Source organism: Colletotrichum fructicola, assembly GCF_000319635.2.
Source record: "Colletotrichum fructicola Nara gc5 chromosome Unknown KSG_Nara_v1_contig05, whole genome shotgun sequence".
Lineage (NCBI taxonomy): Eukaryota > Fungi > Ascomycota > Sordariomycetes > Glomerellales > Glomerellaceae > Colletotrichum > Colletotrichum fructicola.
In genome coordinates, this window is record NW_027094055.1 from 3,057,655 (window position 1) to 3,079,145 (window position 21,491).

Sequence of the window (21,491 nt, forward strand, 5' to 3'; positions counted from 1 at the left end):
CAGATTAGCGACACTTACACCACATTCAGGGCACGGATTGAAATTGTCTTCTATTCCTCACGGCCCCCAATGGTGGACGACGGCGGCAACACGGCAAAAAAGGCGGCGGCCTGCTGATAGCGTCTCTGTCATAATGAATATGACGCAACGCACTCAGCGTAGCGTCCCATTCAAATCCCTCTTGGCTCTGCAGTCAGGCAATTCTTGACGCGAACCAGGGTAAGCTTAACCCTGGTTCCATCCTCTGCTCTCGATCCTTGTCCGCTGCCGTTGCAACGGTGATTGCAAAAAAAGATACCAGAAACCCAGGCGGCTGTATCGTTTGAGAAGTACTCGGGCTCGTTCAGGGTCAAATGTCAAAGTGAGCAGGCGGGGAAGAAAAAACCGAGCAGAAAGAGGGCGCTTCAAGGCTCAACGTCACCGGTGGATCCGGGCAATAGCTGTTGTTCCCTGTCGTTGCAACTCTGTGAGGCAGTCCGACGCCCGGGAGACTCCGTTGTTGCAGCATCCCCATTGTTGGGTGTCTCTTGGGAGCCTCCTCGGCTCCACCGCGACTGTTATCGCCTGTCGCATTCGCTCGTGGTGCTGGAGAGTGTTTGTATGCAGAGAGGGAGAGGCCTCTCAACCCTATGCGGTGGACCGTCAGCTGCATCGGTGACACGTCTCGCAGCATATGCGCCGCATACATCCATATGATGTCTCGCATTCGTCCAGGCAACCAGCAAACGAAAACTATCGAAGCAAACTCGGCTTCGTGCCGGACGACTGATACGAGCAAAAGGAAGACTCAATGGTAACACCGATTGCATCTTTCGATCAATGTGAGACTTTGCAACCAAGTCGATACCCCGACTCCATAACATCATTCGATCATAGATGAAAGCGGAAATGCCAAACACATACGCTTCTCGTTGGTCGGCGTCTTGCATACACTGAAACGTGGAATGAACCCCCTCGACAACACCATCCGACTCAACCCTCCGTCCGAAATCTCACCCCGCGTCTGCCAGAGCGACTCAGGATCGCAGGCGGGGTCGATGTCGACACCGGGAAGGGGACCAACGGGGAATAAGAAGGGTCTACGAGGCCAAGCGAACGGCGTGCACCTCGAGGCCGATCGTTCTCGGCGTTGGCGACGATAACGAATTCGACGACACAAAGCACGACACGCTCTTCCCGAACGAGACTAGACGATCCAAAGACTCTCTTTAGTCGTCTAGTATTCGCAGCGCATTGTCTTGGCTTTCCCTAGGACACAGAAGACGGCAGAGCCAAAGTGCGGAGAAGTTCAACGTCGGCCAAGCTCTACACCGAGGCCGGTCAATATGGCCCCCTCCCTACCGCACCCCGACCCGAAGCTGCCGGACCCCAACAGCCAAGGTCAGCGAAAAGGTGAATCCGAGACTTTGCAGCTCTACTATTCTCCTCTCGCCGAGACGCTCGCCAAAATGCTGTTTCCGCACGCTCCAGAGAGAGATCTTTCCGCATGGCCAGAAACAGGCGAAGAAGCCGCCACAAGGTGAGTGGGAAAAGCTTCTGGGTTCTGACCCTTGCTGGCCGCAAGTCGAGACGGGCAACTTCTCCAGTGCAGGCTTCTGTGGCAGCAACACAAGTTCCTGTAGGCCTGCAGTGCGCGCGAGAGCTCAGAGGTCGCTGATAGACTTCCCTGCAGCGCCGCCAACCGCCTGGCATTGCTGACAGGCAACCTGATCCGACTCAATGTCGACCAGAACACATGGAAAAGCCATCTCACCCAGAAGGAGCGTCACCTCTACGAACTGATGAATTTAATGCAATGCTGTTGAACGCTCGCCTGGCAGGTGACTGGACAGAATAAACGCAGCACCGTTACGAATACCACCACCACTGTGGTAATATTGCAGCGGTGTCCCACTCCGCGGGAAAAGCCTCCGGGGCCCCTGCTGAGCCTCTTTGGTTTTCTGTTTGTCATGTAAACTGCCCATTCGGCAGGAAATAGCATCACGTAACAGGTGGTACAGATAATGCCATAGCTGCGGCGGCGCCAGCGAGTCCTCCCGGAGGCCGTCGGATTCGCCCTTCCCTGTAGTTACGCGTGCATATGGGAGAGAGAGGGAGAGTGCCTTTTTTACAAAAGGGATGGTCAGTCCATCTGGCGGAATCCTGTTTGGATAGACAGTTTGTTCCTTCTGCATCCACGGGTGCACTCCCTCCTGTAGTATTTCCCTCATACGAATGTACGCAGGCTCATCACAGCCAGTCGGTCGTCTTTGCTTCTTTCACGGCATTGTCCGACAATGCTGGGATGAGAAGGGAAGAAAAAAGAGAGTATGTTCAACCGGTAGTCACTACAAATCAAGACATCAGAGAGGTCTCCCAGGAAACAACATATTTCCATTTCCGCCTACTTTGCTCCGATAGGGTGTTACAGACTTTGCCTGCGTCAAAGGAACTGCGGCAGAGGTATCGCTGAGCAAAAAACACCTGAAAAACCACGCAAACATTTCCCAAGATTTCCTTCCAGTAGTGGACGCCTTCCTCCGATTTTTATCTACTTGAAAGATTCTGATGCAAGACCCAGGTGACCTGGTAGTATGGTATCGATATCGCAACTGCGCCAACCCAATGGGAGAAAAAGAATGAACTCCAAATCACCGACGACCGCTTAGTTGCATTGGCGCCATTTACTATCCCACAACATTCTTTCAACCCATCTCAGTACACCGGGGCTTGGTCGCCGCGGCCCCCCGGAACAGCGGGGCTGGAGTCCCACGGTCCCGGCGATCTCACCGGTGGTACCCGGATGTTCCGCAAGGCAGTGAACCCAGCCCCGAGTTCTCGGTCCTGGTCATGCTCGCTGCTAGCCGCACTACTGATACCACTGTTGTTCGACATGCCGCCGCTGCTGTTTGTCCTCGAGTGGGCCAGACCTCGTGGGCTGATACTTCCACTCAGGCTTCCGCTGTCTCGCCGTGATGGCTGAGATAATGAGTTCTGCCGAATAGGCTGGGGCATCAGCTCGGAGCTGGGGCTTACGGCTTGGATGCGTAGTTGCGACATGCCAAAGTCCCATCCTCCATACTGATGGACGCAGTGTGGTTCGGTGATGTCGCAGTATTTCGTCAGAATCTGGTAGATTTGCGTCTGCACCTCGGACGCGGGGGGACGGTCGTTGGGGTTCGCGGACAGCATGCGTGCGACGATGTGCATCAACGGGACGATACCCTTGAACACGGCTCCGCCTTCGGACTCGGACGTTTTCTTTGACGCTTCTTTCGCTAGCGTGGACATCCAGGACTCGACTTGGCCCAAGTTTTTGTGGAATGAAGAGTCTAGTACCGCGCCTCCTCGGCCAGGAGACTTGTGCTTTGCGGCACGGTGGGCTGCGAAGCTCTTTGTCGTCTTCTTGACGAGGAAACTCATGAGATCGAGAATAACGCATCCGAGAGAGAAAATATCAGCAGCTTGCGGGCTAAGCTGCGGGTTTGGCATGCTCAGCATTGCGTTCGGACTGCTGGGGTTGTCGCTCCTGGGAATAGAGAAGTTGGTGTGCGTTTCTGGAGACGTCGACATGGCCAAAGTCGCTTTTCGACCCATCGGACTGGTCGGGCCGCCGCTTGGACGAAACCACTGTTCTGGCGCGGCATAGTCGTATGACTCTCGGTCGAATGAGTTCTTGTCGGAATACCCTGCAAGAATCGCGGGGTTTAGTCTCGTGAAATCAGAGTAGAAGATGTGAAGCTGGTTGGTAAAGAGTATGGTCGAAGGCTTGATGTTTCCGTGGGAGAGCCTTCGGCTGTGGAGGTAAGCAAGAGTGTCGGCGAGACACAGGATCCAGTTCATCACCATCCGCCTCCGTTCTTTCTTGGGAAAGTTCTTGAAATTGGATGGGGTGTTGCCGAGAAAGGACTTCAAGCTAGAGTCCGGGGCAGGCGTGAAGAGAGCGTATGCAGCTCCGTGCTGGGTATAAGAAGCATAATAAGAGACCAAGTGGTCATTCTGGATCCCTCTAATGCTGTTGATAGTTTCGATAAACTCTCCTCGACTTAGTTGGCTCGGGCCGTTCCCAATAGGGATCCGGCGCCGGTAAAAGACCAGCCCTGGACAGTTCGGCAGGAGTACCTTCTCGACGGCGGTGTTCCCGGCCGTCCGGCGCTCGATGACATCAAGGGGCACGATTTCGTAGTCGTTGAAGACGATATGGTCCCCCCGTTGGAAGGGCTTCAGCAGGTAATTGAACTGGCGGATGAAGAACTTGCGCTCGACTTTGTCGTCCTTGGTGGCTGTTAACCTCAGGCGCTCGATATGCTCGATAGAAACGGGGAGGTCATGGTCGTCCCACGAGTCGTCAATGATGCCGAATATTTGGTCCGGGATCTTGAGGTCGACGAGAATCAAGAAGACGCGCTTGGCCTTGGAGTCGATCCAGTCCCAGTAAGTGCCGTCAGTCAGCCCCCCGCCGAAGGCCAGAGGTCGGTCTAAACGCTCTATTTCGTCAGGCAAAAGGTACTGGCAGACGAACTGCCGAGTGACGGTAGCGTCAATCCTCGCGGTGTCCCACCATTGACCCATGATGGATGTTCAATAGTCAGTAGTGGTGATAGTGGTGGGTGGGAGGTAGGTGGTAGACGGTAATCAGCCTCGTCGGACGCGGGGCCGGGCGTGTGTGGCCGTCTCGCCTCGATGGAACGGAACCTTCGCCTTGGGTCGCTTCGTCGTTCCTTGCCCCTGGAGATGCTCTGACGTGCCTGCCGCCTAGGACGCTGACGACGCAGGCTGCATAACCGCGTGCGTGCCGTGCTCTTAAGCCCGAATCAGCTTCACACTCGGGAGCTGGACTGGGCAGGGCGGCGCAGGTTGAGAAGCTGGCTGAGCAGGGCTTCGCAGCAACTTCAATGAAAATTTGGAGGTGTGTGAGGTTTATGTTTGAGACGAAGCAGATCAGGTCGGTACGGGAACGGGATTAATTTCATGGGGTCTGAGGTGCGTCGGGTCGGTTTGTCAGGACGGTTCCATGTCGAGAGTCCGTCCGTCCACTTGGTGGTTCGGTAGGCCTCAGTTAAAGGTAAATGGGAGGAGACAGCACTAAGCAGCTTACCCTTACCTCACTTACCTAAGGCAAGGCCAAGGCAAGCCGCATCTTGTCTTGACTGACGGATGGACGGGCGACGTAACGTACCTACATCCAGGTCCTGTGGTAGGTACACACGGCTCCGGGTACTTCCTGCGCAGTACCTCACCAACAGCAACCTCATCCAGAGCGCCAAAACGATCCACCACTTTGCCCACCAGGACCCTGCCTGCCCGTCTCCAGCAACACGGCATCCGCCTGCACTTGCCCACCCGCCCTCATGTCCCTCTCCGCAGTCCACTGCACATTCGTACACAGAGACAGTCCATTGGCAGTCGGTGCCTTAGCATGGGGCGTTTTTTTGGCTTTTGCCTTTGGGCACGCAGCGGGCGGCACAGCGGAGGACAAGGTTAGCAGTGGTAGCAGAGGCAGAAAGCGCTACCCCGACATGGTTCAACGTAGCGAGACAGCCCCGGCTTGCGGGCGCAAACTCAGATGCATGAGCCTTCAGTCTCATTCTCGCGTGCCTCTTTGCGTCTCTGCGGGCACTTGCAACCGTACCGTGTACATGACCCACTGCGGCCAACATGTACCTACTGTACCTGTCCTTGCCTTGTATCTGTGGTGTTGCTCGCCCTGTCCTTCGAGAACTCCAACCACGCTCTGTCTCTGTGTGCCGACATCCATCTCCCAGTCTTCAGCTCCAACAATGATAGCCTTCCCACGTTCCCACGCCTCCCAGGTCCTCACGGGGGGGCTTCGTATCAGACCAAGAGACCTGCTGTCGTCTAGGAGATAGCCCTGATACAGATAGCGTTCTGATGTTGGTTAGTGTTAGCTCCCTGAAGCTAAAGCCGTGTCAGCATTCGTCAGATCGATCTGGTAGATGGATAGCTTCAAGACCTGATTGTGTCTGGCGGCTTATCGCCGCCTTTAGGACTTGTCTAGGTAACTCTAACCCCCTCAGCTCGCATGAATCAGTCCGTGGTCCATTGGCTCGATAGGGCGAAAGATAAGAACCTGTAGAGTCTGAGTGGCTGTTGTCAACGCCTTGGTGTCATTCCTGCAAGAAACGCCACTCATTTTTGGCAGCACACCAGGCTCTTTGCTCGCGGGATGTCACACCGCACGCACCGTCCACTACCGCCTGAAAGTAGCGTAGACTGGGGCTGCAGGGCGAGGATCGCCCGTCGGCTGGGGTACACAGCATGCTGAGTGTGGAAAATAATCCCCTATTCCGTGTCTGGTGGGAGACAGCCAGGAAGGCAGCTTGGCATGCGTTGAAGCTGCGAAGGCTGTAGACTGCACGCGACACCAGTGACGCTCCCAATCCCGCGCAGCCAACCCTCTGCCTGACTCTCGTACGCTGTGCCAGAGATGCTTGAGGACCCCTCCATCAGGGGAAGATCAACGTCATGTCCAGCCTATGGCGTGGGCTGGTGGGGTACTCCCAATGCGAATTGCGGCTGCTAGGGGTCTTTAAAGGATTTACCCCCACCCGATATTGCTTCCCGAGTCGTACAGACGTTGTGGTGATCAGGTCGTTGAACAAAAGTGCTTTTTGTCGACCTCCGGAAGCGCCGTGCAATGAGAGGAAGCAGGCAAGAGCAGAATGAGACGAGCAGCGACACGAGAATGACCTTTCTCAGCGGAGAACTGCGATCGTAGGGTCCGCGAACAGGCTTCCTTCACAGCCAACAGACAAATCGGAGGGCCGCACGGCGCAGACGAGCGGGCGTTTGAGAAGTCTGGCCGCCGGGAGGGCGGCGGTGGGAACCGGCAGGCTGGTCGCCGTCGCCAGGATTCCCAAATCACACCCAACGTTGCACATTCTTCTTGTTGTCTTGCTCCCGTGGTAAATTTAGGCTCTCCGGCTTCGTACGTGTAGAGAGACATTCGATCCGGTGACCATCGACAAAGGTGGTCGCCGACTTGGGGAAGGCGTCCTGGAGTAGTCCGAGTCGAATACTTGTGCTTGCCGTTCTTGGGCGCTGTCTTGGCTAAACTCTGCATTGGGCCATATATGATCGAAATGGACATGTCGCGAGAAGCATAAGCTGCAGGCCTACCGCGCACCTGTTGTTCGATGTCGTCGGCCGACAGACCGGCTATCGGAGTTTGGCGGGCAACAAGCTGCAGTTCGAGTGGGCGATGGCCTGATTTATCAGCAAGTCATCGACGCGATAGATAATTCAGAATAGTTTCGGCGGTCTTGATTGGGCCTCTGGCAGCGGAGGAAAGTTGTCTGAATCGAAGATGGAGTTCCAAGGTTGCGAAGGATCAAGATGCAGACCGCAGGACGAGGGCGGCACGGCGGCCAACAGGTCCCCTGTTCCAACTCAGGTGAAGGGTCGCCTCTGAAAGTCAAAGAGGTCTGGACGTTGAGTGCGACTGCGGCAGCGGGCAGGCATGGTCCAGTGGGGTCGAGCCAGCTCCACTGGATGGTCGTCCAAGCACCAACTGCACGGAGCAAGTACAGGTACCTTCATCTAGATGATTCTTCTTGCCCGCCGAGTACCTTATTTCCTGGAGCGCATCAACAACTCAGAAGGCAGTCGGTCACGTAAGGTAGCTTGTTTCTTTCTCAGCACACCCTCAATCTCTGCCTCTTGTTATGGCCCATGCTGCTCCCAACTTATCCCATCTTTCCCATCAATCTAGAATGACATCAACCGAGGGCTTATCTGATGAGCTTGTGTGCCTTTTCGAGATCGATCCGAGACACGCCTTTTCTGTCCTCTTCCGAGCATTCCAGAAGTCACCCCGGGGACGATCCCCCAGACTGCTCGACACATGCCGCATCTACTGACAGATCACAAAGAAGGGCTTCATTCCACGAAGTTGTCCTCGACGTGTGGGTTCAGGCCGCACAGCCAATGCTTACACCCTGGCAAGCCCGAGGCGACATTCAATTTCGCAAGCTCAGGGCGAGAAAAGGTCTCGCCCGCAGTAGCTCCCTGCCTCGTCTTGCTCTGACATCTGACAGAGTTACAACTCGCAACGAGTAAATGTAGCCCAAGAGTCTAACGGGACAAGCTACAGCCCGCCATTCCTTGCCCAACAAGCTTATAGGACGATCGGCTGGCTGAATCGGGACCCGGCCTTCTGCGAACGCCGCTGCGGTTTCCAGATTCAGCGAACCTTTCGGCAAGTCATACCGGTCAACTGACATCGTGAGCCAAACCGTTGACAACGTCCGGATGAAGTCATTCAAGCTCGCAGAAGACCCTGGTTGAGTATGCAATGGCACAAGGCCGGAGCCAAGGCGCGTTAAGTCATCTTGGCCATTGGCACGGGAAGCCACGGGAGACATTTCGAACCCCTTGTTCGTCTCATTGGCCGAAGCGTTGTCTTGGAAGGCGCAAAACGGGCGTTGAGGGCGCTCGACGCAGCAAGTGTCACCAGATGCCGTTCAAGCCGTTGGCGACGCCGCAAGCCCATGACACTATTGCTGGGACCACGATCTTCAATTGGCCTGCAAAGCAAGATTGTTGTGTCGTTCAAGAGTTACACAGATAGTTTCGAGGTTTCAATGCTGTCGTGCCACTAATCTCACCGCTCATTGGCTCTTTGGCTAGTCAGCCAAATGCCCTTCGGTCTACGAAAAGAGCCAAGCGCGTGACAATGCCTCTGGCTGGCAAGGTCATACTCCCCTGAGCGCCCGCAGGAATTATTCGCTTGCTTTCACTCCGGGGCCTCCCTTCTGCCCAGATGCTTTTCCGCTACAATCCTTTGTTGCTATATCAGACATTCTCCGCCTGAGACCGGTACTTGGCTTCCGAGTCACTCTTAAGAAGGATCTGAATTCATCCGCCCCAAGTTGTATTCAACAGCCACAACTCAGCCCTACGACAGCCAACATCTGCCACTCATACAGCTGGGCTCAAGTTGACACGGGCATCAAGTTCAAAAAGTCGATACGAGAGCCAAAATATTGTCGAATCCTGCCTCGGAAAGTCTGATCTAGACCTGCGGGCTGCCATGACTGGAAGAACGAGCCGCGACCTGAGACTACCGAAACAGTCGGGAGAACTGGAGTTTGGACGAGAGACGCCTTGACGGAGGTTGTTGTCGCGAGCCGCATTACATAAGCGCAATATCAATAGCAGTCTTGGGCGCTGATTGACGATCCTGATTGCCCTGAGTAATCAAGGTGAGAGAAACCTGGAAGGTGTTGACGTCTCATGAAATGATCAGTGCTTTACAGTGGAGGGCGGTGAACAGCTGCCGAGTTTCGGAATCACAGAGAGTTGAAGCTGACTGGTCGCGGGCCTTGATCAGATACAGGAGTACTTCCCATCCACTGCAGATATAGTGACGGACCGTGTACCCGACAAACAGGCAGAATGCATGGGCCTGGTGACCAGTGCCCCGCAGGCCCCAGCTCCCGGCTCTCAGGGAGTAACGTGGCCAGCATCCCGTCATTGTTTAACTGTGAACTGCCTCCCTTCTGACGACGACCGACGGTGCCGAAACCATCTCCCTAGCATGGCCTTTTGAAAGGCCGCCTTTTCCATTCTCTCGAACGCGCCAGGTCGATTTTTAAAACCCGTTTTTTCCCTTCCAGCAGCCACCCAACCTCCCCGGCTGCGTCTACAATAACAACAATATGCCCGATTCAATGGAAGCTCCGCTCATGGACGGTCGTCCAGACCGCGACGACGAGCTGGACTATCGCGAGGACGAAGAGGCGGACGTGCTTCCCGAGTCGTTCAAGAACACTCAGTCGAGACCGAGTCTCTTTGTTTGGCTACTCACGTTTGCTGCCGGCATCAGCGGCCTGTTGTTTGGATGTACGTTTGGCCCGTGCTGAAAGACTGGAAGCAAATCAATACTGACCCGGTTGAGCGCAGACGATACCGGCGTGATTTCAGCGACGCTTGTTTCCATCGATACCTCACTTTCGAATCGAATCTTGACATCATTCGACAAGTCCATCATTACCTCCAGCACTGCCTTGTTTGCCTTGCTCGTCTCCCCCTTTTCGTCCGTGGTCGCTGATGCGCTTGGCCGCAAGCGCGTGATACTCGTGGCCGATATCCTGTTCATCGTGGGCGCTTTGTTGCAAGCATGGAGTGGCACGGTGACAACCATGGTCTTGGGCCGATCCATAGTCGGCGCGGCAGTTGGTGCCGCGAGCTTCGTGGTCCCCTTGTACATCGCCGAACTTGCCCCTGCCAGCCACCGCGGCCGGCTCGTGACTATGAATGTTTTGTTCATCACACTGGGCCAAGTGGTCGCGTACATCATCGGATGGGCCTTTGCGGTTTATGGCGACAAGTCGACTGGATGGCGATGGATGGTGGGCCTGGGTGCTCTGCCCGCGGGCCTGCAATGCGCTATCCTGGTGTCCATGCCAGAATCGCCCAGGTGGCTTGTCATGGTAGGCAGGTCGCTGATGGCGAAGAAGGTTGTTGAGAAGGTTCTCGGCTCAACCGTAGGCGGCATGAGAGCTGCCGAATCTGTGGTCAAGGAGATCGAAATCGAAATCCGAGACGAGCGAGAGGTCATGAGACGGGAGGGAACGCCTCGCCTGGAATGGTGGGGCGGCTGGAAAGAGCTCTTTGCAGTCCCAAGAAACAAACGCGCGCTGGTCATCACATGCCTGCTTCAGGGCCTCCAACAGCTGTGCGGCTTCAACTCGCTCATGTACTTCTCAGCTACCATCTTCACGATGGTTGGCTTTGGAACACCAACGCTTACATCCCTCAGCGTCGCCGTCACCAACTTCTTGTTCACGGTTGCGGCGCTGTGTCTTATCGATCGCATCGGCAGGCGCAAGATTCTGCTCTACTCCCTGCCATTCATGATTGCCGGTCTGATGCTATCGGCATACGGCTTCTCGTTCGTTGACCTCCGGACCGAGACGGTAGCAGTCACCGAAGCCGGCTCGGCGGCTGGAGCGGGCGGAGACCGCGGAGCCGCGGTGCTGATTCTAATCAGCATCATGGTGTACGTCGCGTCGTACGCGCTCGGACTGGGCAACGTGCCGTGGATGCAGAGTGAGCTGTTCCCGCTGGCCGTGAGATCCATCGGCAGCGGCGTGTCGACAGCGACGAACTGGGGCGCCAACTTTATCGTTGGGCTGACCTTCTTGCCACTGATGGACGCGCTGAGTCCATCATGGACGTTTGTGCTGTACGCCCTGGTGTGCATGGTGGGATACGGGCTGATCTGGCGGATCTATCCCGAGACATCGGGACTGAGTCTGGAAGAGGCGACGAATCTGCTCGAGAACGGTTGGGGGGTCCGACGATAGCCTCGATCTGCCGTGGACCTGCATTTGCATCGGGGACCCTTGCATTTGAGGGACCCTCTGGATGGACTTTTTTTCACACTAGACTCTTTAGCGATACATCGCGCAAAATCTACACACTATTGTATATGTTTAAAGAAACGTCCTGATATTTCCATGTCTCAATTGCCGCGGGAAAGCGTCGCAGGGCGCGTTCGAGATTTTTCTAGAAATTTGAGCATGGTGGAGACATACCACATCCAACCCATGCAGCTCGGAATTTTCTCACCCCTGGCTGACGGCGGGTTTAGACGAAGATTCCATCTTCCGCTCCGGGGTGGCCATCGGGAGCCCAGCGGATAGCGGTAAGAAGCGGCATTGGGCTGGGCGTTGGGCCTCGGTGGCAGGGTCGGAAAGAGCCCCGGCGCTGTCAGCAAGGTGGACGCTTGCGATGGAGGGCGGATCCACGATCATCGTCCTTTTTGTATTGTTCAATTTCACTAGCAGAGAACAATCGTATCAGGTATCATTGTCGAATCCTCCTGAGGCCTATATCATTTTGAATGCAGGTAGACAGACGGTAGGCGGCTAGATCTGCGTGAACGGTGAAGCTGCACAACTCGCAGATCGCACAGCGCGCGGCTTGACCCGATCCAGCGGGATCCTTTCCCCCCCCTAGTTCCATCTTTCGGCGGCGCTGTAAACACGCGAGCCGAGGCCGAGAGTGTACAGGATGGAACTCGCGGGGATGCCGTGGCGCGGCGCCCACGTTTTAGTCAGTGCAGCAGCTTGTGTGTCGATTGTCAAGCAAGGTGACGTTTAAGGCTGATGACTAAAAGGGACCTAAGTGTCAGTCGATTGCATCTTGGCTGTGTGTGTGTGTGTGTGTATTGGGTGCATCGTTCCGAAAGGCGAGCGCGCGGGGCCGAAGTTTGAGGGAGGCGGTCCAGAACCTCGCCCCATCTGTGGAAATTTTTTACTCGTTCCTTTTTTCCCCCTTCCCGTCCGCGTCTTAACTCCAAAGTCCAGCTGCTGCAGCGGTGACATGACATCACCCGGCTTTAGCCCGCCCCATCGTCTAGCCTCGGATCCGACCGGTAGTGTGGCAGCAAATTGATTGGTTTCCGGGGGGTTAAGGAAACGGAAGAAACAGCAGATCTGCCAGCAATCTTTTTGATTTTCTGCTTGACTCGGCTCTTGTCTACAAGATTGCTGGTGGTTGCTCGAGCCTTTCCGAGGACTGTGGAATGTTCCGCAGAAACTCTGTTCAACTCTGGCTCTAATTTATTCCCGTGAGCCATTGCCGAGCGATTGCCTTCCCGTTGGGATGATGGAAGTCTAAAACATGGGAACCCAAAGTTTGTCAACGCAACAGCCATCCCAATTGGTAATATTTGATGAACCCGTGGGCAAGTCTTGGGACGTCTGTAACAACACCGCCTCAATGGCCTACGTATATCTAAGCAAAAGTGCGGTAGTAGACCGAATTCCTTTCCCATGCTAGGGTCCTCTTCCCTACCACCACCACCCTAGGTACTTATATTTACGATGTAGCATTTGTACTGGCCATTGCCGGGTGCCGCCTCCGGCCCCGTCCGGGCCCACCCACTTTCCTACGTGTAGGTCTCTTTCAGCAATTTTTCGTGCCGAGCTGCTTGCCGACTACCTGAAGCTGAGAGTAAGGAAAGAAAAAAAGAGGGAACCGGCATGACTTGGGAGCCCAAGTGGGACTCCGTGACCCATTCCTTCCCTCCTCCCCTGGCTTGGTAACCGGGGAGATTTGCACTGCGAGTTCCCAATCAGCTGAGAGGAGAGTCATTCCTCGTTGCCATAGTCGATTTTTTCCTTCTCTCCTGCGTCCGACTAACTCCTGGCCCTCGGCCTTTTCGCACTTTTCATTGTATCCATAGCCCATACACCACTTGCAACCTGGTACAACTAGGTGACTTGGCTTACCTATTCTCGTCTACTTACAAACCGGAACCCACCACTCGCTCACTAATAATACCCAACTCCTTTTCATCTGAACTTTTCACGCCCTTCGTGAATCAGATAGAATCGAAAACACGTCCCTCTTTAAGACGAAAAGCCGCACCATCACTCTCTTCTGGATCGCGCATTCATCATCTCCAGTTTATTACCCCTCCTCCAGAGTCCGCGCGCGCTCTCCTCTCGTCGCCACCGATCTAGAACCCCCCAAATCTGACCGGCGCCCACACTACTCTGACAGCTTCAGATCGGATCCCATCACTTTACTCTGACGTAGCTGGTCACCAACACGCGCCGCCTGCATTATAGCTCCGAGCTACCACTCAGCAACAGTACAACACAGCTCTGCATTGCATTGGGTTTCTTTGAAATCAATTGGATTATCCGCGGCTCCTCGGTATCTGCCAGTATTTAGCTACAAGCTCTAGCACAAGCAGTATACCCCCCAACGATCTGTGCTTCTCTCACTCAGCAACACCACAAACTCTCGAAACACCATCGGCCTCGTCCAACATGGCAATGGACGAAGTCGACCGCGAGATCGCGGCAGCCGAGCGCGCCGCCTCCCCCGAACGCTACCACGGCCGTGAGAGCCACGAGATCGAGCGCGTCCTCTCCGCATCCTCTTCATCCTCCGCGTCCTCCGTCTCCACCGGCCGCCGCCCGTTCTCTCGCACCGGCACCGGCATCAGCCGCGTCTCGACTCAGAATGACCTCGAAAGACACCCCACGGCCCTGAGCCGCATCGCGACGGCCCGCAGCCAGCACTCTAACACCGTCGGCCGCAGCATCAAGAGCAAGCAGTCCAACAGGCCGCTCCCGCAAATGGGCGCCGGCAAGCCGTACCCGCCGCCGTTGCCCGAACAGGAGGAGTACGTTGTGGAATTCGACGGGCCCAACGACCCCCTGCACGCGCAGAACTGGCCGTTGAAGAAGAAGTAAGTCGATGACATCCTGTGCGACCTGCGCGCACGCGCTCCACCTCAGGGCCGTCACTAACATGTCTTGGCGTGCAGGTTACTTACAGCCGCAATGCTTGGCTTCACCACGATGACAGCCGCATTCTGCAGCAGTATCTTCTCCGCGGCAACCCAGGTTATTGCGATTGAGTATGGCGTGTCGACAACTGTCGGCACGCTTGGTGTGTCCTTCTACGTGTTGGGCTTCGCCTTTGGACCCAGTTTGTGGGCGCCGCTTTCCGAGCTGAAGGGCAGAAGACTGCCCCTAGTCCTCGCCATGTTTGGCTTCTCCGTATTCTCCATTGCTACTGCTACCGCCAAGGATCTTCAGACTATTCTCATCACTCGATTCTTCGCTGGATTCTTCGGCGCCTGTCCGCTGGCTGTCGTCGCCGCTGTGTTCTCAGACATGTTCGACAACCGCAGCCGTGGTAGCGCTATTACTGTCTTCTCAATGGCCGTCTTCACCGGTCCGCTGCTGGCTCCTTTCATTGGTGGCTACATTGTCGAGTCTCACCTTGGCTGGCGCTGGACTGAGTACCTTGCGGCTATCATGGGCTTCTTCGCCTTCGGTCTGGATTTGCTCTTCCTCGAGGAGACATACCCGCCTGTTATCCTGGTCAGCAAAGCTTCGGAGCTGCGCCGTCGCACCCGCAACTGGGGCATTCACGCCAAGCAGGAGGAAATCGAGGTCGACTTCAAGGAATTGGTTAACAAGAACTTCTCTCGTCCCATGCGCCTCCTCTTCGGAGAGCCCATCGTCACCGCCTTGTCTGTGTACATGGCCTTCATCTACGGACTTCTGTATCTCTTCCTGACGGCATACCCCTTCGTCTTCCGCGGCATTCACGGCTTCAACGCTGGCCAGTCCGGCCTGACCTTTTTCGGCATGATTACCGGCCAGCTCATTGCTGGCGTTACTGTCCTTCTTCAGCAACCCTGGTATATTCGCAAGCTCAAGGCCAACAACGGCGTTCCCATTCCCGAGTGGCGTCTGCCCAGCGTCATCGCTGGCGGCATCTTCTTCTCAGCCGGTATCTTCTGGTTCGGATGGTCCGGCTACCGCGCAGACATCCACTGGATCGTCCCCACCCTTAGCGGTCTCTTCACCGGCTTCGGCCTCATGTCGATCTTCCTCCAGGCCCTCAACTACCTGGTCGATGCCTATCTCATGTTCGCTGCCTCCGCCATTGCTGGAAACACCTTCCTCCGTTCCCTCTGCGGCGCCGGCTTCCCCTTGTTTGCGAGCTATATGTTCAATGGCATGGGAATCGAATACGCTTCGACCCTCTTGGGTTGTGTCGCTGTCGTCCTTGCTCCTATCCCAGTGATCTTCTACATCTGGGGACACAAGATCCGCGCCAAGAGCGCGTACGCCCCGACCTTTGCGGCGCCTGCCGACGAGCCCGAGGAGTCCGTCGAGGACCTCACCAACGGCCACGTCAGCCACGAGAACGAGAAGCCGCCTTCCGTCAACGGGTCCTCGAGCATCCCGAGGACCAGCGGCAACAAGGCCGAGAACGCCGTCTAAACCGTCCGCCTCCAAAGTATGTGATGGTGTATATATGTACGCCTTTTATATGTGACCTCGATTTCCCAGCGAGGTTTTTCTGGCTTTTGTCTTTTTGCATCAAGATACCACCGGCCAGGAAAGTAGGGAAAGGGAAGGGAGGGGACTCCAAAAAAGTTGTTTCAGCGTCATGTTGATTTGGGAAAGGTTTACGACAGCATCGTTCATCTGATGATACCATCTTGCCTTTGCCTTTTTATTACCATTTACCCATATAATAATCCTAGTTACACTCGAATGGGAATAGAGAAATTGAGAATGAGAACACAAACGCCCTCTTTTGCTGTCTTAAAGTGACGGTTCATGTATACTCCATATGACCATTGTCGTCAATATTACCTCCATCGTTAATATTCCTTCTGCTATCGTCTTCCACACCATCGTTCTCTCTACTGCTATCGTCTTTAATTGAAGTTATCAAGTGCACAGGAAATGTAGCCGGTCTCATAAGAGAGGCTCAATTAAGATAACCGAAAGGTTCAGGCTAATCGGCCGATCATCCGTGAACGCACGCACTGACCAAACTGTCATTTTGAGATACTTTATGGTTCCCCCGAACTGCTAATCAAGACTGATGGAAGTTAATCTGACAATTTCTTTGTCTTTCGGGAACCCCCGCATTTAGTCGATCCTCCCGCAATCCTGGTGTGCCAGCCGGGAATGACAGGCCCCAACAGCTGTGACACAACAGACTGTCTTTTCAAGTTTACCCGGTCACAATTGAATTTCTGTTCTGTCACCTCCCAAAACATGTATGAAGGAAAATCATGAGATGACAGCAAGATCATTGTAGACAGGGCAAATGCTGGTAAATGACAGCAGGTAGCAGTTCAGCATGACAAGGGTGGCGGAGGTGACGCCCTTCGAGAGGGGGTCTCGGACTCTGATAAGACGGATAATTGTGGCAGTGAAAACACTCGACGAATCCTTACAATTTCGCCTGTCGCGGTAGCTTTCCTAAAAGCAGGCTTATTTTGCCTGGTTGATTATAAAGCAATTGGTGTCTTTGACCATCTTGCACGCTCTTCCTAGCAATCAAACTTCCAAGTTGTTGTTGCCCCAAAGTCTCAAATTAAGACGAGCACCACACACAAACAGCGGGCAAACCAACCACGCCACTAAGCACTTTCGGCATTGCAAAAAAACACTGCTCGTATTCAATTGAGAATATCGAAGGCTACAATCCAGACATAATGTCCGCCGAAGAAGCGCCCAAGCCGTCGAAGACGTACGACGCGAGCTGCCACTGCGGCAACGTCAAGTTCTCGCTGACGCTCTCGCCGCCGCTGGAGGAGGGGTACAAGGTGCTCAACTGCAACTGCTCTATCTGCCGACGCAGCGGTTACCTGCTCATTTGTGAGTCTGGGCGTCTTTTTACTCCTCTCGTTCCTTCTCTTGTGGCTTGAATAAGGGAATGTCTGTCTTGGTTGCACATTGTTGCGCGACTGTTGCGCGACTGTTGCGTTTTCGAAATGGCTGACCGTCACCGCAGACCCCAGTAAGAAGGACGTCACCTGGCACGATGGCTCACGGGAGAAGTGCACCAACTACCGCTTCAACACCAAGACCAAGGACCAGATGTTTTGCGGAAGCTGCGGCTCGAGTCTGGGCATCGACTTTTTGAATGAAGACTATTATGGAATCAGCGTACGTGTTTCCTTTCTCGGCTATCAACGGATAAACATGCTGAACCACAGGTAGGCACGCGCTCTTGATGGCATTGACCTCGACACACTCACGTACAAGAAACTGGATGGCTTAAATAGGGTTTCCCCGGCCGCAGATCTGTCTGGCAAAGAGTCCAAGGAGACCAGCACGTAGACAGTTAAGCTTCGATTTGGTTTGAACGTGAATTAGAGTATTTATTTCATGTATGTCTTGAGACGTTTCTGTACATGCGGCTTGAGATTACGGAACCCGCCCGACGCCGGCGCCGCAAGGTCCTCTGGTATTTGCAACATCCTTAAATCAATCTTCCGTTCTTCTCACTCATTCCCCTCTCCTGCCTTCCGATGAAAGTCTTCATCGAGGTATCTACACCGGCGATCCTTCTCGCAACCTGCTGAACAGACGCGGGAAGCACATTGTACCAGTGAATCCACCTGGCGTAGAGCGGCATCGCCACGTGCGCACTGCGGCCCGCGTCGATGGCCGCAACGACCTCTTTGCACACGTCCACGGGCTCGACAACGGGAGCGATGAAAGCGTGGGGGGTCTGAACACCGTAGAAGAGCGGGGTCGAGAGCTGGCCGGGCTCGACGAGGATGGTGCGGATCTCGGGGTGGGAGGCAGCAAGCTCGGCGGTCAGGGATTTGTGGAGGGCAGTAACACCAGCTTTGGCCGCGGCGTAGTCTGTGAGGGAGGCAGCGCCGAGGTGACCGAGGACGGAGGACATTGTGACGATTGTGCCGCCCTGGCCGCCGCGAATGATCTGCGGGAGGAAGGTCTTGAGCGTGATGAAGTGCGAGGTCAAGTTCGTGGTGATAGAGCGCTCAATGTCGGAGATCTCGAGCTCGAGGAGGGGCTTGCCCTTGACGATTGCTGCGTTGTTGATCAGAACGGTTGGCGTGCCGAGCTAGATGGACTGTCAGTGATCTGTGATATCGTATGGGGGGCACGTTGGGGAGCTTACCTCGCGTTCGATCTCTCCCGCTACCCTCGCGACCTCGTTCTTGTCAGTGACATCGCACTTGTAGAACGTCACACCCCGCGCCTCGCCATTCTCCATCTCGTTGACGTCGAGCACGGCAACCGTGGCACCGCGCATGCCGTAGACCTCGGCAATCAGCAAACCCAGACCACTGGCGCCACCGGTGATGACAATGACTTCTTCGGAGAGGTCGACATCGCGGGGCAGACCATAGGCGACGCGCTGGTTAATGATGCCCGCCATCCAACAGAGGGTGATGAAGGTCGCCCAAGCGATGGAGGCGATCATTTGCGGGGCATCGTAGGGAAGAGCTTGCGCGCGGAAGCACAGAGGGATAATCCAGGAGACGAAGGGGTGGAAGAAGGTGATCTTGAAGACCTTCACGATGAGGTCGATTGAGAGGGGCGCGAACCACGACTCTTGTTGGGGTGGGCGTGGGTATTCCATTGTGGTGGTGGTGGTGTTCTCTCTCGAGGTAGCAGTGACGACTGTGCGTGTTCTCGCGACGTATTAGACCAACAGCTCTCTCCCGCGTCCTGCACAGAATAAAAGAAGGATTAAGGTGGGAAGGATGCGGATGTAAAGGAAGAATCGTACAGGTGTCGTCCAGCGTTGGGAGGAAAGGGAAGAAAGGAAAAATCGGGAAAAGATGAGACGAAAAGTCGGCTGCAGTCTGGCCACAAGGAATGGGAAAGCTCGAGGCGCTCTCTCTGCAGCGGGGAGCTGGAATTCGTCACATGTGGATGGACCTCTGGGAGCGTTGAAACGGAGGCCAAGCGCTAGGGGGCCCCTGACAGGTCAGCTCCTGTCTGTGTGCTGCTGCAAGCGTGTGTGCCCCTGGAACCCCTGGGTCGTTTGGGGTCGGCTGCTACCACCAAAACACCCCGTTTCGCCCCTTGCAGCCGCCCATGATCATCTCTCCGCCCACGGCTTGCGCTGCCGGGTGGGCCGCTGTCTTTTAAGCTTCTCTCCGAGCCGGCGGACTTGTCGGCCGCCGACTGAAAGCCCGTCCGGGATCTAGATTAAAGATGACAGTTGCGGCGTTGATATGTGAGAATGGACGATGGGGAAATCTTCCAGAATGATGCGTAACATCTCGCGGAAATTCGTTGGTATATTCTTGACCAATTCTTGACCATGGACGACTTGACCTGTGGTATTGGTTCTAAATGCACTTTTCACACAGTGGCCCCCTTGTCCCATACATACAATTGACATGCCGCCCAAACGCCGAACAATGCAATAAGCAGCACCTTTCTCAGATTTTCCATTACTTCTCGCGCGCCAGGATAGGCTTCTCTCTCTCGCTCCGTCTCTTCTCGAACTGTTTCTTGGTGTGCCTGCGCTCGTTCTCCTCGCGTCTCTTGATCGACTTGAGCTCGACATTCTTGATCTCACCAGCCTTCTTGATGACCTTCGGCAGGTGGCGGTGTCTCTTGATGCGTCTGATCTCAGGCATGTGGCTGTATCGATTGACGAGGGCCTCGTTGTACTCGAGGGCTTGTCTCTGCTTCGCGGAGCGGATGCCGGATCGATCGTTGGCGTTGGACCTCCAGATGCGCACGTTTCCGTCGTCGGAGCCGGAAAGGATGTACTTGGAGTCGGGTGTGAACATGGTGCTGAAGACCCTCTGCATGCGCTTGGTGTGGTAGATGTCGCGTGAGTGACCTTGGTCGCGGTTCCAGATGCGGACTGTCCTGTCGTAGGATCCGGAGACCAACTCCTCACCCGTCGGACTGAACTCGACACTCATGACAGCCGCGACGTGCCCCTTATAAACGTTCAGTGCCCTGTCGAACTTGCGCATATCAAACATCTGTACAGGTCAGCATCATTCCACAAGCATTCTTAATATCTCCACACATACATAACAGTTGTGGTCTTCGCTGCCAACGATCAGGTTGAAAGCCTCCATCGGGTTCCATGACAGAGAGTTGCAGGCAAAAGTCATGGTCGTCTTGGTCAGGGGCATCGCAGTGCGGACATCCCAGAGCACGATGCTTCTGTCGGCGGCCGTGCTTCCCAGAATCGACTGCTCCACCTGGTTGAAAGCAACGGAGGTGATCGTGTCGGTCGCGTTGGGCCAGCGCAGAATCTCGGGCGCTGCACTGTGTCGCTCGAGGTCGTAAATGGCGATCTCGCTAGACGCGGATGAGGCCGCAAAGGCGTTCCGTGTTCTGTGGTGGGACAGACTTTGGAAACCGCTATTGCCCAGCCAAGAAGAAATCGGCGCGGAATCGCTCGGCGTGTTGTAGGGGTCCCAAAGCTTTATCGTCTTGTCGGCGGCCGCACTGAGTAGCTTTCCGTCCTTCGTCCAGCACAGACTTCGTACAATATTGGTGTGCGCGCTCTTCACCGTCCAAATCTCGTCTCGGCTCGTAAGGTCGAAGGTCTTGATCGCACCGTCACCACTTGCCGATGCAAAATTTTTCAGGGAATTTGGGTCCTTCGCCATTGAGTAGACCTGTAGTAGCTGTCAGAATGGCAGTCGCACAAAGCTGAATCCACTTCGATCTTACGCCGTCAACAAAACCGCTGCCCATCTGTCCAATGAAGGGCGCGGCGTGCATGCGCTCGAGCTTGACAGCATTAAGGGCTTTTGTGTACCTGATCGCGCTGTTAGCTTGTGAAATCGAGAAGTGGCGAGGTTGTCGTACTCTCGGGCGCGTTCCATAGGATGCTGGGCGGGATCGAGGTTTCTTGAGAAGAGTTAGCGATGCTTTGCAGGTAGACCATGAGCTCATATACCTAGGCAGCTTTTGCGCACTTGCGCCGGGAGGCTGATATGCCTCCACGCTTCGAGAAAGGGCCTTGATCTTCATTTTGGCGGATGCAGTGCAGTGTGTTGCTTCGCCAGAGGCGTGTCAATCAATGGCTGCGAAGCCATCCAGAACTTCTCCCAAAAATTTAAGTGGGGTGGGGGATCTCTCGGAGAATTTTGGCCAACCATAGCTCCTTGCGGATCAATCACGGCCCGGCCGTGCCTGCCCTCTGCTCCCGCCCGGGCTTGCGTCGCGGTCATGGCAACCTGGACCTGC

The 21,491-nt window shown here is 55.2% G+C and overlaps 9 protein-coding genes across 9 annotated transcripts; 6 read left to right on the forward strand and 3 right to left on the reverse strand.

Moving 5' to 3' along the window:
• Window positions 1–790: 790 nt before the first annotated feature.
• CGGC5_v009549 (uncharacterized protein) lies at window positions 791–1,142 on the forward strand (the record flags this gene model as incomplete). The annotated part of the gene is made up of 2 exons (XM_066152187.1): window positions 791–821; window positions 877–1,142. The coding sequence occupies 2 exons, from the start codon at window positions 791–793 to the stop codon at window positions 1,140–1,142; spliced, it is 297 nt and encodes a 98-aa protein (XP_066008329.1).
• Window positions 1,143–1,325: 183 nt separating this feature from the next.
• Window positions 1,326–1,805, forward strand: CGGC5_v009550 (uncharacterized protein; the record flags this gene model as incomplete). The annotated part of the gene is made up of 2 exons (XM_032023755.1): window positions 1,326–1,519; window positions 1,673–1,805. The coding sequence occupies 2 exons, from the start codon at window positions 1,326–1,328 to the stop codon at window positions 1,803–1,805; spliced, it is 327 nt and encodes a 108-aa protein (XP_031879469.1).
• Window positions 1,806–2,694: 889 nt separating this feature from the next.
• On the reverse strand, window positions 2,695–4,551 carry CGGC5_v009551 (uncharacterized protein; the record flags this gene model as incomplete). The annotated part of the gene is made up of 1 exon (XM_032023756.1): window positions 2,695–4,551. The coding sequence occupies one exon, from the start codon at window positions 4,549–4,551 to the stop codon at window positions 2,695–2,697; it is 1,857 nt and encodes a 618-aa protein (XP_031879474.1).
• A 2,992-nt stretch (window positions 4,552–7,543) lies between these two features.
• CGGC5_v009552 (uncharacterized protein) lies at window positions 7,544–8,058 on the forward strand (the record flags this gene model as incomplete). Its single annotated transcript, XM_066152188.1, has 3 exons — window positions 7,544–7,618; window positions 7,872–7,987; window positions 8,037–8,058. 3 exons carry the CDS (start codon window positions 7,544–7,546, stop codon window positions 8,056–8,058), a joined length of 213 nt encoding a protein of 70 aa, XP_066008471.1.
• A 1,601-nt stretch (window positions 8,059–9,659) lies between these two features.
• Window positions 9,660–11,309, forward strand: itr1-3 (Myo-inositol transporter 1; the record flags this gene model as incomplete). Its single annotated transcript, XM_032023757.1, has 2 exons — window positions 9,660–9,843; window positions 9,904–11,309. The coding sequence occupies 2 exons, from the start codon at window positions 9,660–9,662 to the stop codon at window positions 11,307–11,309; spliced, it is 1,590 nt and encodes a 529-aa protein (XP_031879408.1).
• Window positions 11,310–13,787: 2,478 nt separating this feature from the next.
• On the forward strand, window positions 13,788–15,764 carry CGGC5_v009554 (putative transporter; the record flags this gene model as incomplete). Its single annotated transcript, XM_032023758.1, has 2 exons — window positions 13,788–14,212; window positions 14,291–15,764. The coding sequence occupies 2 exons, from the start codon at window positions 13,788–13,790 to the stop codon at window positions 15,762–15,764; spliced, it is 1,899 nt and encodes a 632-aa protein (XP_031879473.1).
• Window positions 15,765–16,996: 1,232 nt separating this feature from the next.
• Window positions 16,997–17,624, forward strand: CENPV (Centromere protein V; the record flags this gene model as incomplete). The annotated part of the gene is made up of 3 exons (XM_032023759.1): window positions 16,997–17,159; window positions 17,296–17,450; window positions 17,505–17,624. 3 exons carry the CDS (start codon window positions 16,997–16,999, stop codon window positions 17,622–17,624), a joined length of 438 nt encoding a protein of 145 aa, XP_031879472.1.
• Window positions 17,625–17,766: 142 nt separating this feature from the next.
• dhs-3 lies at window positions 17,767–18,900 on the reverse strand (the record flags this gene model as incomplete). The annotated part of the gene is made up of 2 exons (XM_032023760.1): window positions 17,767–18,378; window positions 18,436–18,900. 2 exons carry the CDS (start codon window positions 18,898–18,900, stop codon window positions 17,767–17,769), a joined length of 1,077 nt encoding a protein of 358 aa, XP_031879407.1.
• An 823-nt stretch (window positions 18,901–19,723) lies between these two features.
• On the reverse strand, window positions 19,724–21,275 carry SOF1 (the record flags this gene model as incomplete). Its single annotated transcript, XM_032023761.1, has 5 exons — window positions 19,724–20,269; window positions 20,321–20,917; window positions 20,973–21,060; window positions 21,111–21,152; window positions 21,202–21,275. 5 exons carry the CDS (start codon window positions 21,273–21,275, stop codon window positions 19,724–19,726), a joined length of 1,347 nt encoding a protein of 448 aa, XP_031879446.1.
• Window positions 21,276–21,491: the final 216 nt, after the last annotated feature.